The sequence below is a fragment of the Zingiber officinale genome, chromosome 7A (genome assembly GCF_018446385.1).
Source record: "Zingiber officinale cultivar Zhangliang chromosome 7A, Zo_v1.1, whole genome shotgun sequence".
Classification (NCBI taxonomy): Eukaryota; Viridiplantae; Streptophyta; class Magnoliopsida; order Zingiberales; family Zingiberaceae; genus Zingiber; species Zingiber officinale.
In genome coordinates this window covers 134,854,189-134,868,729 of record NC_055998.1, presented here as the reverse complement: position 1 = coordinate 134,868,729, position 14,541 = coordinate 134,854,189, and the positions used below count along the sequence as shown (strand labels likewise).

Here is a 14,541-nt window from a genome sequence, read left to right as displayed (position 1 = left end):
TTGAGACAATATGCATAGCAGCCTGGTTGCCACATATGAGTGACATTTGTATAACCTCTCCAATCTTAGTTCCTAAAGCAACTATTTTAACCATATAAGTTCTTGACTAGTAATAGTCATAGCTCGATATTCTGCCACTGTACTCGATCCTGCCACAACATTCTGCTTTTTGCTTTTCCAAGAAACAAGGTTACCTCCGACAAATATACAAAATCCAGAAGTGGATCTTCTATCAGAGGGAGATCCTGTCCAATCTGCATCATAATACCCCATGATTTGAGTATGTCCTTTGTCTTCATATAGAAGACTCTTTCCTGGTGCACCCCTGATATATCGAATAATGCGAGTCACAACATCCCAATGTTCTTTGCACGGAGAGCTAAGAAACTGACTTATTACACTTACTACAAATGAGATATTCGGACGAGTGACAGTAAGGTAGCTTAGTTTCCCTACCAATCGTCTGTACCATTCAGGATCTGAAAGAGGCTCCCCCTGATTTGGCAGGAGCTTGACATTAGAATCCATGGGATTGTCGACTGTCTTTGAGTTTAACATTCCTGTTTCTTCCAGAATATCCATTGCATACTTCCTTTGGGATATAATGATCTCATCTTTAGACTGTGTCACTTCTATCCCTAGAAAATATTTGAGTCTACCGAGATCCTTTGTCTGGAAATGTTTGAAAAGATGTTGTTTTACTTGTGAAATCCCAAGATGATCATTACCTGTGATAACAATATCATTAACATAAACCACTACATAGATGCAACCAGTAGATGAATGACGATAAAAGACAGAATAATCAGCCTCGCTTTGAGTCATGCCAAACTGTTGAATTACGATACTAAATCTACTGAATCATGCTCTGGGTGACTGCTTCAGACCATATAAAGATTTCCGCAAGCGATATACAAGACCAGAAGACTCCCCCTGAGCAACAAAACACGGAGGTTGCTCCATGTAGACTTCCTCGAGCAGGTCACCATACAAGAATGCATTTTTGATGTCCAATTGATGAAGAGACCAATGGCGAATTGCAGCAATAGACAGGAAAAGATGCACAGAAGACATCTTGGCAACAGGAGAAAAGGTGTCTCCATAATCCAATCCAAATACCTGAGTATAGCCTTTAGCGACAAGACAAGCCTTAAACTGATCAACCGTGTCGTCTACACCAACTTTCACCGGAAACACCCATCAACAACCAACCATTGACTTCCCAGGAGGTAGAGGAACGAGGTCCCAAGTTCCACTACTCTGTAAGACACTCATTTCATCAAGCATAGCTTGTTTCCATCCTGGATGGGCAAAGGCATCACCTGCAGTCTTTGGAAGAGAAACAGATGACAAGGAAGACAGACAATAATAATAGGATGGGCAAAGACGATGATAGCTCAAAGAAACATAGTGAGGAGAAGGATTACGAGTGGAACGCATATCCTTTTGAAGTGCAATAGGAACATCAGAGTCAGGAGATGAGACCGGAGGAAACGACGAAGGACTTGACTCCAAAGATGTGCCCACAGCAGTATCAGTGTTGGTCGGCGGCAAAGCAGAATGAGGACAACACTAATAAACCTGCAAAGGAGGAGACGAGGCTGGAGATGATGGAGGCGCCTCCGAAGGACAAAAGATAGTTACTGGTGCAGGTGGAGAGGAAGAAACCTCGGCCTGTGAAGCGGAAGGACCAAAAAAAGAAACCGACTCAAAGAATGTGACATCAACAGAGATGAAGTACCGACGAAGAGTAGGGGAATAACACTTGTACCCTTTTTGAGACCGTGGGTACCCAAGGAAGACACACTTGTGAGACCGGGGAGAGAGTTTATCAATGCCGGGATCAAGAGCATGAGCGAAACATATAGAACCAAAGACCCGAGGTGGTAGAGGATGAAGAGGTTGATGTGGATAAAGTACCTGATGAGGTATTTTACCCTGTAGAGTGGAAGAAGGCATGCGATTGATGAGATAACATGCAGTAAGTACGACATCACCCCAAAACTAATGAGGAACATTAAAATGGAGAAGAAGAGTCCGAGTGGTTTCAAGGAGATGATGATTCTTGCGTTCTGCAACCCCATTCTGTTGAGGGGTATGAGGGCAAGACGTGCGATGCAACACACCATGAGATGTCAAGAAGGTACGAAATTGAGTAGATAAATACTCGGGTGCATTATCACTCTGCAAAGTTCGAAGGGAAGTACCAAATTGAGTTTTTATTTCAAGAAAAAAAAGGATTAAAAAATATAACACAATTCTGAACGATCCTTCATCAGATATAACCATGTACAACGGGAAAAATCGTCTATAAAAGTAACAAAATACCTTGACCCCATTGTAGAAGAAACACGACTCGAACACCAAACATCATAATGAACCAAAGCAAAAGGAGACATAGCCCGACTTTCAATACGAGGAGAAAAAGAACTATGAACATGCTTACCTAATTGACACGACTCACAAGATAAAGACTCTAAGTGAGAAAGACTAGGATGTAACTGTTTTAACTTATTAAGACCTGGATATCCCAACTGAGCATGAATAAGTAGTGGAGATGCCGCCGCCGAACCAACAAAAGAGGGTTGTTGAAGCCGATATAGGCCATGAGATTCACATCCGAAGCCAATCATCCTCCCCGTACTCCGGTCCTGTAAAGAAACAGACGTATTAATAAAAGAAATGATACAATCAAGAGATTGAGTAAGTTGACTTATCGATAATAAATTAAAGAGAGCGCTAGGAACATAAAGAACATTATGAATGGAAAGAAATGAAGAAGGATGAACAATGTTAATACCCTGAGATTGAGTTTGAGAACCATTGGCCATGGCGACCATTGACAAATTATCAGAAGTAGTGAGGGAGGAAAATAGGGATTTATTACCAGTGATATGATCGGTGGCCCCAGAATCAAGAACCCAAGGACCCGAAGAACGAGATATGCCAACAAAAGAAGTAGTACCAGCGTGTGCAATGGTAGCAGTGGAACCCGAAGCCTGACGATCCTCAAACCATTTCAGAAAGTCAGTATAAGAAGGTGTTGGAGTCCAATCCGGTGTTAACTATGAAGTGGAGGCTGAAGAAGCAACAGAACTCTGAACGACTTGGGTAGCATGAGGAGGACGACCATGTAGACTCTAGCACTTATCAATCATGTGTCCCAGTCGGTGGCAGTGATCACACCAAGGACGGCCTTTGCCACCCTTACGAGGTGGAGGTCCTTTGTGTCGAGAGACCAAAGCTGACGAGTCGACAGGAACAGAAGAAGGCATCGTTAAGACTTTAGTCGGGGCATGGAGAAGAGTCGCCCAGGTATTCTCCATGGTAGCTTCTGTGGGGCTGCCCAGGATCTGGTCACGGACATGAGAATAATCTGTAGGCAGACCATATAAAGCCATAGACAAAAAAAATTTCTTCCGATTTTCAAGTTTTTCAACAGGATTGGCCGCAGGTGGGAGCAGTTCATTGAAGTCACAAAGAAGGCTAGAGACTGAACCCAGATAAGTTGACATTGAATCATTAATCTGATGGACACTGAGGATGGTCATGAGATCTTCACAAACTTGATAGAGTTGTCGAGAGGTGTTTGTTTGTAAAGAATTGTTGAGCTTGTGTCCAAACAGCTTTGCAGGTTTTGTGAGTACGGAAGACATTCCTAATAGATGGATGGATGATGACTCGGATAATATAACACAATTGAGCGTCAACCTTCTTCCACAGAGGACGATCGTCGACTTGAACATCTTCTTCAGTTTGAGTGAGATGTGTCTCATAACCTTATCCAATAAGCCAAAGCTCAATGTGAGATGCCCAAGAGATATAATTTTTACCATCTAACTGCTCGGAAGAAAGAGGTGCAGTGATATGGTTGGTAAAGATTGAGGTATCTGGCTTTGGGGCGTCAGATGTAGCCATGAATAGAACTGTGAACCGGGCTTCTGGAATATACGAAATGAGCTTGCTTATGCTGGAAGAGAGGGGTTGCTGGTGATAGGGCAGAGGAAAAATTCCGGACAACAACGTCGAAGACTTGGTGCAGTAGAGCGAGACCCGCCAGGAGATGGCGGCTCTGGCAATCTGCTCGTGGTGGAGGGGCAGCGGCAGAAACCTTTGTTCTTTGTGGGCGACGAACAAAATCGCGCTAGCAGAGAGGGCGTCATTCCCTTTTCTCATCGATCTAGGGAGGGTAGACAAAGGGCGGTGCAGTGTCAGCGGCGTCGGGCGGAGGAGGACGCGGCGTCGACGGAGGAAGGCGTGGCGTCGATAGAGGTGGACGCCTGGGAAGACGCCTCGAGAGGTGGATCTGGAGGAAGTAGACGAGGGCGGAGGGGATGAGTGAGCCGAGAACGATGGTAAGGATCCTCGGAGCACTTCTTGTACCCCACGAAGTAGGCCGCGCTGTTGGCGAATTTGGCGACGGATACAGCGCGGGAGGAAACAACAGCGCCTACACGGGATAAGGTGCGTACGATTCCGGGAAGCTCGGCCTCGTCCGCGGGAGGAGAAGAGGAGGAGGGCATCAGATATGCCCCCGGGGTCGCAGCGAGCTAGGTACCCGTCGTCGAGGCCGTAGGCGGAAGCGCGGAAATGGATGGGGAAGAGGCGGCACAAGGAGGAAAGAAATTAGGGTTTTAACCTTGCTCTGATACCACGATCAAAGCAAAACCTAAAACCTCGTATATTGGGAACCACGAGTTAGGCCTTTATATAGGAACGAAGATATACACTGAAAGACAAAAATACCCCTATAATTATTCTAACAATGCTCATCACCTTGTCCCTTTGATGTCAAATGCTATCTTTCTTTGATCTCCAGCAGACCTCAAGCCACTTGGTCACGCTAAATCAAGCTCCAAGAGCTACTCCAATATTATTTCAATGCTTCTCACCTATGGTCGCTCAAATACCACATGCATCCTTTTTCAAATTTCATCATACCTCTGAGCCATAGTGTGCTTCTCACCTATGTGCACTCGATCTCATTGAGTCACAAGCTCTGCAAACTCGATCCATATGCTTCGTGTTAAGTTTCTACGTAACTTAACACACATATCAAATACACATGTGAGACCCTAACTGAAAATCTTTATCCAAACATCATAGTTTATGATTGCATCAACATATCACACTAGTAATTCAATAGGTGAACAATAGGATAAAATTATTGTATAGAAGGAAGGCTTCTTTAGTTGCTCTTTCTTCAAGTGAGTCACAACTGTATCCATCAATACTAGGTATGCCCTAATACAAATCCTAAGATCATTCTAATACATATAGATGATAAGGGGGATTGAATTTCATGGTTATTGGGAATGTCTTTTGTGATAGTTATCACTTCTAGAACAAGGGACTATCTTGATGTCTTGGTAGAGGTAGATAAGCACTAATCTTTACAACGAAAGCCTTAATCACCAAGATGAAGTAGATATCAAGCAGTCTTTATTTACACACTAAATTGGTTGTTAGGCAATTCATATAATGTATTTTCGTATTCTGTTTTCCCCTTCCCCCAACCTCTAAGACATTTGTGCGTGCTACAATTCATTGTAAGCAAAAAATCCCAAACATCGTAAGAACTTCAACAAATAATTCACTGAACACACCAGGCACTATAAACATAAATAAAACAGAGTGATTCTCACACTCAACAAAGAGAGACTTGTCCCATAAGCAGACACGAAAATCACCCACTATATCTGCGGCATAAGAATTCTTCCAGTAGTGAATTGTTTGTCTGGTAAACAAACAAAAAATACAGACAATGTCAAACAAAATCAGCATCAGCTGCCATTTGAGAAAGGGAACGACATAAAAACAGAACTCTTAACTTTTCAAAAGCTCAATAATCATTTTTGAGCTCAAGTTCCTTTCCTGAAACACATCATAAAAACTCAGGCAAGGATTCATTGTTTTTTATTTGCTAAAGGTGATGTCGACATATATCGAAGTGTTTTCAATGAGGATAGCAGATTGGCTCAGGCTGCATTGCTTTCTGTACAATCTCACTCTGCTCCTGAACATGAACACTGTAGAAACCTGTGGCTGTTGCGGCAGAAGGTGCCCTTCCTACATATTTGATGTCTTCAAAGTTTCCACGATTCAATACCTTCATTGCAGTATATAACCGAGGATTGATATAATTATATGCACCCATGTTCATTGGCTCTTCCTGACACCAAACAATTTCGGCATCTGCATAAAGAAGAGACATTCCAAAGTAAGTGCACAAACATCATCTACATATTAGCGTAGAATGAACAAAGCCAAGTCAAATTATGTACAACACGCATGTAAACAAAAGCATTTAAACAACCAGGAAGAATTGAAGCAATCAACAGATGAGCAAACATCTGTAGCAATCAACAAATGGGTTTTCAATTGACTAATGTTACTTATTCATCCCATTTTTAGGCTTTTGGACTTCAAAAGGCAGCGTGAATAAAAAACTAGTAAGTCTTCTATGTAATAAAATACTTGTGTAATGGGTGACTGGCAAAAGAATGAACCCATGATCACCAAGCTATTTATTGTCAGCTATTTTGGATCAACTATAAGGATCTTAGATCTGGATTAAACTCTATATACGTCAATATCACTACATAATATTTTGATCTCGGTCTACATCGATCCCTTACACCTTCAACTCTAATTGCTTTGGCTTGACTAACTATATAATTTATTTGCTCTTTTTGAACATATTACTATCATCATAACATATGTTTTAACATTTAATCATATATCGAAACTACATCTAATTACCCCAAAATAGTACTCTTTTTTTTTTGTAAATTATACTTCTATTATCCTAAGCAAATACAAAAAACATATCACAGTCAAATAAAATTTTCTGTTCATCCTAAGGGACAGATGCACATATAAATCTCATTTCAATCCCTTACGCTTTATGTGCTAAGTTCTATATATACACCACGTAATATTCCTATTAGAAAAATAACAATACAATTTTTTTCACCCCAGTCAACACTGATTGTCATTCAATATAAACATATTCCTAAGTACCTTCTTGATAGTTTGAGCTCTTACGATTGTCACCTAATTACATTTAACTTATAAATTCTTTAGTGAACCATCAGCCTTTTATGGCCAAGAAGAAATGAAATTGACTTATTCCAGGATGAACCAAAAACCAATGAGATATTACAGGCATAGCAGTAAATAGACCAAGTTCTTCAAAAGCAATATAAAGGAGCTAGAAGAGTTGATCATTATAAAACAATAATGACAAAAAAACACGAGAGCGTACTTGGATAGCGCTTAAGCTCTCTTTGGATCAGGTCATAGGGGAATGGGCAAAGTTGTTCAATTCTACAAATAGCAACATCCTTGCGTTTTGACTTCTTTCTTTCATCATCAAGTTCATAGTACACCTGAAGAAACCAAATGTGAAAAAGAAATACTTAAGACAGGTCCAAGATGAAAGAGTCAAATTCATGCAAGTAAATTCAAAATTTTAAACCCAAATTCAAAAAAAATAAATAAAAAATAACCACATGGCTTACCTTGCCAGAGCACAAAATGAGACGGTTGATACCCTCCTCAACCTCCTTGTGATTATTCTGGTCCTTTATCAGGCGCTTGAAACGTGTTCCCTGCTTATCAAAACCTGGGTGACCTTCAAGATCATCAAACTCAGATAAATTTGATTTACAGTCCTTGTGCCGAAGGAGGTTCTTAGGAGCCATTACAATCAGAGGCTTTCGGAATTCCCTGTGAATCTAGAAGACCAAAACAATGTCCACAATTGAGGTTGGTTGCTGTAGTTGCAACAACTATATAATAAGCAAAGCATGCACGTAAATACTACCTGACGTCGCAGAACATGGAAGTAATTTGCTGGGGTTGTAATGTTGACAACTTGCCAGTTACAATTCTGGATCTGTTTTCTGAGAGTTGTCTCCATCTCAGGAATGACATAAGGATTATCATCACTCATCTGTGTAGTACAGTAGCCATTTATTTTCAGGAAAAGAAAAACAGTTACTTCAAACTTTACGTAGTTTTAAGTGTATGATCTGTGTACTAATTAAAACCCTAACTGGCTGATGCAGTAAAATTAATTTTTTTTTTTCAAACCGCAGCAAATAAATATGTAAATTAATAGAACTCCATGTAAAAACAAATACATTGAAGGTCTCTCTTACAATGATGCAGACTAGTTAGCCTCCATAGTTAAAAAAGAAAATGAATAGATCGACTGTCATGTTCAACAATTTCAAAGATTGAACCCCTGAATTGCAGATACTGCACATAGTTTTTCCTATATTACCTGAAGAAAACGCTCCAATCGTGCACTTGAATGTTCAGGGCCTTGACCATCATAACCATGGGGAAGTAAAATAGCTAGCCCAGTTTGACGAAGCCATTTGGATTCTCCACTGCTCAAGAACTGATCAAACATTACCTGAGCACCATTTGCAAAATCACCAAACTGAGCTTCCCACAATACCAGTGAATTGGGGTTTTCCATGGAGTACCCCATTTCAAATCCAAGGACAGCAAACTCTGATAGTGAACTGCAGATTGGATTGGGAATTAGGAGGTCATACTCATCTAGAATAGAGACAATAAGTAAATTACAAAAATCCATGGCATTCATGTTAAAACATTTTCAAGGTTCTATACCGAAATATGATTAATTTTATGTCACCTCAAAAGCTTGAAAATCTAATGAATTTAAAACTGGTTCTGGTATAAGAAATAGTATATATTCCCATATCCAACAGCATCAAAATCCTGGCCAAGTTCAATTATATATCTACAACAGGTCAACCTAAATATTCAAACTTGATAAAGTCCTACTGTATGAAGTTCTTACTAGATATAACTGATAACCTGAAGAGTTTTGAAAATCTCCAATGTCCATTAAATGTTCTCCCTTAGTAGCCATAAGAATAATCATGCACTTCCCATAAAAGAGACATAAAAGCATCAAAGTTTCAGAATGTATTCCTTTGTTTAAGCAAGGAAGGAACTCTCAGCTAGAACCACAAATCCAACTTAAATTACAAGTTAAACAAATAACCATATGAACCTATAGGAACCAGTAAGACAAGATATATTCATCTATTACTCCTCAATACTACAAACCTGTTGCTGACGGTGAACATCTCCTCATTTTGGTTCATAAGAATATGATCCAGGGGACAGTATTGCTCTCCTGTTTGTTGATCATGAATAACTGAATGGCGATGGCTAAATGTACCTCTTTCGACATCTTGGCCACTCAACCTCACATGATTTCCTTCAATAATAAGTGTTGCAAAAGCAAGTGCCTCTCCCATTGCCCAGTCAATGCCTTCCCCAGTTTCAATCATCTGAGCACGTTGCTCAAAAATCTTTTTTAATGCCCTATGGGGCTTGAAATTTTCTGGAAGAGTTGTAATAGCTTGCCCAACACGTTTTAAAATCTCAGGTTTAACTCTGCAGACCAATGTGGAAGTTTATATAATGAATCAGCAAAACAAAGAGCTGGTTAGAAGAATATTTATATCCAGAAGCAAGGCAACATACCCAGTGTTACGAATGCGTGAAATTTGTTCTGGAGTCTTAAATCCTGCCCAATATGCTGAAAGCCAATCCCTCCTCTTGGGAACATAGTCTTTACTGTTTAGGAATTCTTCGTTCAAGATATTGTTAACTTTGTTGCGAATTCTTTCAATATCTTCTTTAGCAATTTGTCCTGATTCCAAAAGTTTGTTTTGATAAATCTCAATGGCGCTCGGATGATTTCGAATGACCTAGTAGAAAAAGTTTAATTCTTTTAAGTTAAATTTCAAGGAACGTTGATATGGGTATAGAAAAGGAAGAAAATGTTTAATTAGCGGAGAGGATAAGTACTCTAATCTCCTACATAAAAACAAAGGAGACATACAAAGTTATGCAAATTATAAGGGTATTAAGATAATGAACCATACCGTGAAACTTTAGGAAAGAATGATAGAAAAAAGATTAACTACGAAAACCAAGTGGTCGAAAATCAATTTGAATTCATGCCTAAAAGGTCGACGATAGAAATTATACATCTTCTCATATAACGACTAAAAAACATCAAGAAAACAAATAAGACTTACACATGGTATTCATTGACCTAGAAAAAACTTATGATAGAGTCTTGAGGAAAAAATTATATCGAGAAATCTAGAAAAAAAAAATATTAGCATAGTGCATATTGAAACAATTAAGAATATGTATAAGGTTGTAGTGACAAAAGTAAAGACTCTAGATGCATTAACTAAATCATTTCCTATAAAGATGAACACGGGACGCATCGAAGATATGTTACCATAACAAATGATATTATTTTGACATATTAGACATGTGAAAGAGTAAATATTAAGCTTGAATCCAGGTGGAAAACAATGAAAATAAAAGGTTTTAGGCTTAATAGAATAAAGACAAAATATATATAATTTAAGTTTGGTAGTATTAGAAGTAGCAAGACAATTATTAAATTAGGAGATGACAAGTTACTTGTAACTGAGAGCTTTAAATATTTAAAATCATTTTTGCAAAAGGATAAAGGGGTTGATAGGAATGTTTTGCATAAGATACAAGGAGCATAGTTAAAATGGAGGAGGGTGTTTGGTGTTTTTTATAATCATAAGGTACTTCTAAAGCTTAAAGGGGAGTTTTCCAAAATGCTAATTAGGTTTGTTATATTATATGGAACTGAATATTATGCTATAAAGCTAGTAGACTAAATAAAAGATGAGAGTCATAGAAATAAGAATGTTAAGCTAGTTGTACGAACATATGAGAATAGATGAGAAAAGAACGAGAACAAGAAAGTCAAAATTGTACATATTAAGAGAAAACCCTATGAGACACTTTTAAAATAGTATGGACACATGCTTAGACATCCACCAAATGCTCCAATTTGGCAATGTGAGACTATGTTAAATAAACACATTAATAGAGGAAGAGGGAGACAAAAAAAAAAGACTTGGTTAGTAATGATAAAATAGGAAAAAATTTATTTAAATATAAATTAATATATAGTAAGAGATTAAGCTCAATTGTGTAAAAGGATCTATATATCTAACCCCACTTAGTGGGATAAAGTTTGATTGTTGTTGTATTGATGTGGATATAATTTACCCATTCATTGAGAATCCATTACAGCGATGGCACATCCTAAGTAGTTAGTTAAGAGCATTTGATGAATTAATCTCTGAGATGAATAAAACGGTTGAAGCATACTTGCCGCCTTGTCATGGACATCACATTCCTCCCTCCACAAGGTTTAACGCTTGACAAACAAAAGTTGTCTCCAACGACTTATGTGGCATGGATTCCATAAGACTAGGGCTTCCATGATGAGATGACAGCTTCTACAATGCAAGATGATGACTTCTATGATGCAAGATGATGGATTCCGCTCGATAGCTATCCACATTCCACAAGATGTTGACTTTTATGAACCAAATATGTTTGCAACAAGCAATGAGGCTTCCAATCAGTAAGCAACTACTCCACTGTCGCCTCCTCCTCTCCTCTTTCACCTTTTGCTAGTTTTGTCCTATGCTCTCAAGTCCACTTTTCTTCACTTCAAATCACATTCCTTAGAACTATAATGGCTGAGTTCACTCCTTTTCCTTCTAAAAATTTCTCTCAGAAAATATATTATACAGATAAAACACTTTACATGAAATAAATGGATTGTTTTGATCAAAACCCTTAGTTGAACTAAGAGCGCCTAATTCAATCTTCATCCTTCTCATCAAACTTGCTTTGATTAAAATACCATGTGTAGGCTTGTGCTCTAACTAAATTGAGTAGGCTTATCAGGTTATGATTTGATCATATCAAATAGTATCTGGCATTGGCTTATTGAGCCATACATATTTGATAGTCAAAGTTTCTTACATACTAACAAAGTGCATAAAACATATAACAAAATGATTTCCATGAAAAATAAGAAATAAAATTGGAGAACAATATAGGGGAAAATCGTCTAGCCAACTCATAGCAGTATATACGGGAGAAACTAAAATTTATAGAGAGATGAGTCACCTGATACATCTTAGGTTGGGTGAAGGAGGGTTCATCAATCTCATTATGGCCAAATCGTCTGTAGCAAACAATGTCAACTACCACATCAGAATGGAATGTTTGTCGCCATTCTGCAGCAAGCTCACAAACGTGAACAACAGCTTCCATATCATCTCCATTCACATGAAAGATAGGAGCATTCAAGGCTTTGGCAACATCAGTGCAGTACTGAGAAGACCTTCCAGATGTAGGATCAGTGGTGAATGCAACCTGATTGTTGACTACGATGTGAATTGTTCCACCAGTAGTGTAGTTTGGGAGGGCACTAAGATGTAGAGTTTCATAAACCACACCCTGTCCAGCAAAACTTCCATCCCCATGGATCAATACACCCATGTTCTTTGTCCTATCAATATCATTGGAGTAGTATTGTTTTGCTCGTGTCTTCCCAACTACAACTGGATCAACAGCCTCCAAATGACTTGGATTTGCAACTAAGGATAAATGAATCCTTTTTCCACCTCTAGTTGGCCTATCATATGAAGTACCCAAATGGTACTTTACATCACCAGTTCCAGTGTACAATCCTACTTCCCCATCCACAGGTTTTGTGCCACCACTGAATTCACTGAAAATCTGGCGCAAAGGCTTCCTTACAACATTGCCCAACACATTTAGCCTTCCTCTATGAGACATCCCAATAACAATACTCTCCACCCCCATGTCAGCTGCTCTATCGAACATCTCCTTCATCCCTGGAATCAGGGTTTCCCCACCTTCAAGGCCAAACCTCTTTGCAGCAGTCCACTTGGTAGCCAGAAAATTCTCAAATTCAGTGCTCCAAATGAGCCTATCAAGAATAACTTCACGACGCTCTCGACTATAATTCAGTGGTTTCATCGTCTCAATTTTGTCCCTCAACCAATTGCACTTCTCCCTATCAGGGACATGCATGTACTCATATCCAATGTTACCACAATATGCCTGCTCCAGCCTGTTCAAGATTTCACGGAGAGTCTGCACAGGGCGATTCTCCGACAAGAAGCCAGCCATCCTCCAGACACCAAGGAAGAACTCCCTATCCAAGTCCCCCTCTGAGAATCCATAGAAACCCAAATCCAAATCATCAGGGACTTCACGCACTTCCAATCCCAAAGGATCCAATTTAGCCTTCATGTGGCCATTGACCTGGTAGGCCCTGACCAGCAGAAGCAGCCGCATGCTCTCCTGGATGGTCTGGCCAGAGATACCCGGCGAGGTGGCAGCTTGGCCTACAAAGTTCCTAAAAAAATTATCCCACGACTCATCGACACTGTTAGGGTCGGCCTCCCAGGCCCGCTGAAGCTCCTCCAAGTAGACACTACTAGTGCCGTCGAGGAAACTATCTGACAACCTCGAAAGTGGCACGGGGCGAGGGATCGGAGCAGTAGACTCAGCCTTGCGCAGTAGGGTACTGGTGCGGAAACCCCGGGACGGCGGAGGGGGCACCAGTCCGGCCCTCGCAATCAGATGCGACGATCGAGCTATGTTTCTTCCAACTGCTGACCTAGCCACTCCTGAGACCGCCCTAAACCACGCCATCGGGAAGAATATCTTGAAGAAGGCACAGTTCACCACGAGTAAAAAGGTCAACTTTTTCGCAGAGCAGCCTCCGATCTCGCAGAACAAACTACAAGGAATTGAATCTCGATCAGACCATATAAAAATACCATGAACAGAATGAACCAACATGAAATACACGAGGAAACAAAAGATTGATCTTTCGTATTCCTTCGTCTGAAACCTCGGAGGAAACCTAAAGAAACGAATTGACCGAAAAATGCCAAAAGCAACCGACGTGAAAGGAGGAGCGTTAAATCCCCGAGGTGGAGGTTTTACCGGGGACAGATGTAGTCGAAGACAGAAGGCCAACCTTGAGCCGGGTGCCGAATTCTTCTGATCCAAAGGAAAGGAAGAAGGAGACCAAGAAAGGGCCGCCTGCCCTCTCAAGTCTCAACTATGCCAGTCCCTCACGATTTGCTAGGTGAAACGGAACAAGCGCCAGATCCAATACTAGAGCCACTCCTTGCCAGCCATCGATACAGTCTGTATATTTGGACAAATCAATTGAAACACACGTGTATGGTAGATAACGTGCAATTGCTATGGTAATCTGTTTCGGTAGAGACATGGGATCCTGGCTACCCTTGTTGTTTGACCGCGGTTATTGTTGAGCACGCAAATTTGCCCGCCGCATTTTGCCTTGGTAACATTTTACGGATGGATTTGACTGATTTTTTTTTTAAAAGGTAAGTTTTAATTGCCAAAATCTGACCGAAAATAAATTTATCTAATTAAAAAACTAATTAAGTTAATTAAAAAACTAATTAAGTATTATTAATAAAAATTAATTAGGTATTATTTTTAAAATCATAGATGAGAAAGAATATAATTGACTTACAAAATATGATATTATTTAGACACTCTTAATAATACTATAAAAATTATTAAAAAAATCTATTTTAGTTGGTCATTTAATATTGTCCT

At 39.6% G+C, this 14,541-nt stretch overlaps 1 protein-coding gene across 2 annotated transcripts; it reads right to left on the bottom strand.

Moving 5' to 3' along the window:
- Nucleotides 1-5,670: 5,670 nt before the first annotated feature.
- LOC122002704 (2-oxoglutarate dehydrogenase, mitochondrial-like) lies at nt 5,671-14,039 on the bottom strand. Of its 2 annotated transcripts, none has more exons than XM_042557979.1 (9): nt 13,894-14,039; nt 12,037-13,684; nt 9,535-9,761; nt 9,112-9,444; nt 8,291-8,537; nt 7,829-7,957; nt 7,524-7,739; nt 7,268-7,391; nt 5,671-6,195 (listed from the first exon to the last, which is right to left on the bottom strand). In XM_042557979.1, the coding sequence occupies exons 2-9, from the start codon at nt 13,594-13,596 to the stop codon at nt 5,957-5,959; spliced, it is 3,075 nt and encodes a 1,024-aa protein (XP_042413913.1). In that variant the 5' UTR covers nt 13,597-13,684; nt 13,894-14,039; the 3' UTR covers nt 5,671-5,956. The 2 variants fall into 2 exon arrangements, with proteins under 2 accessions (XP_042413913.1, XP_042413914.1); XM_042557980.1 differs by having other exon boundaries at nt 13,928-14,011.
- Between the last annotated feature and the right edge of the window lie 502 nt (nt 14,040-14,541).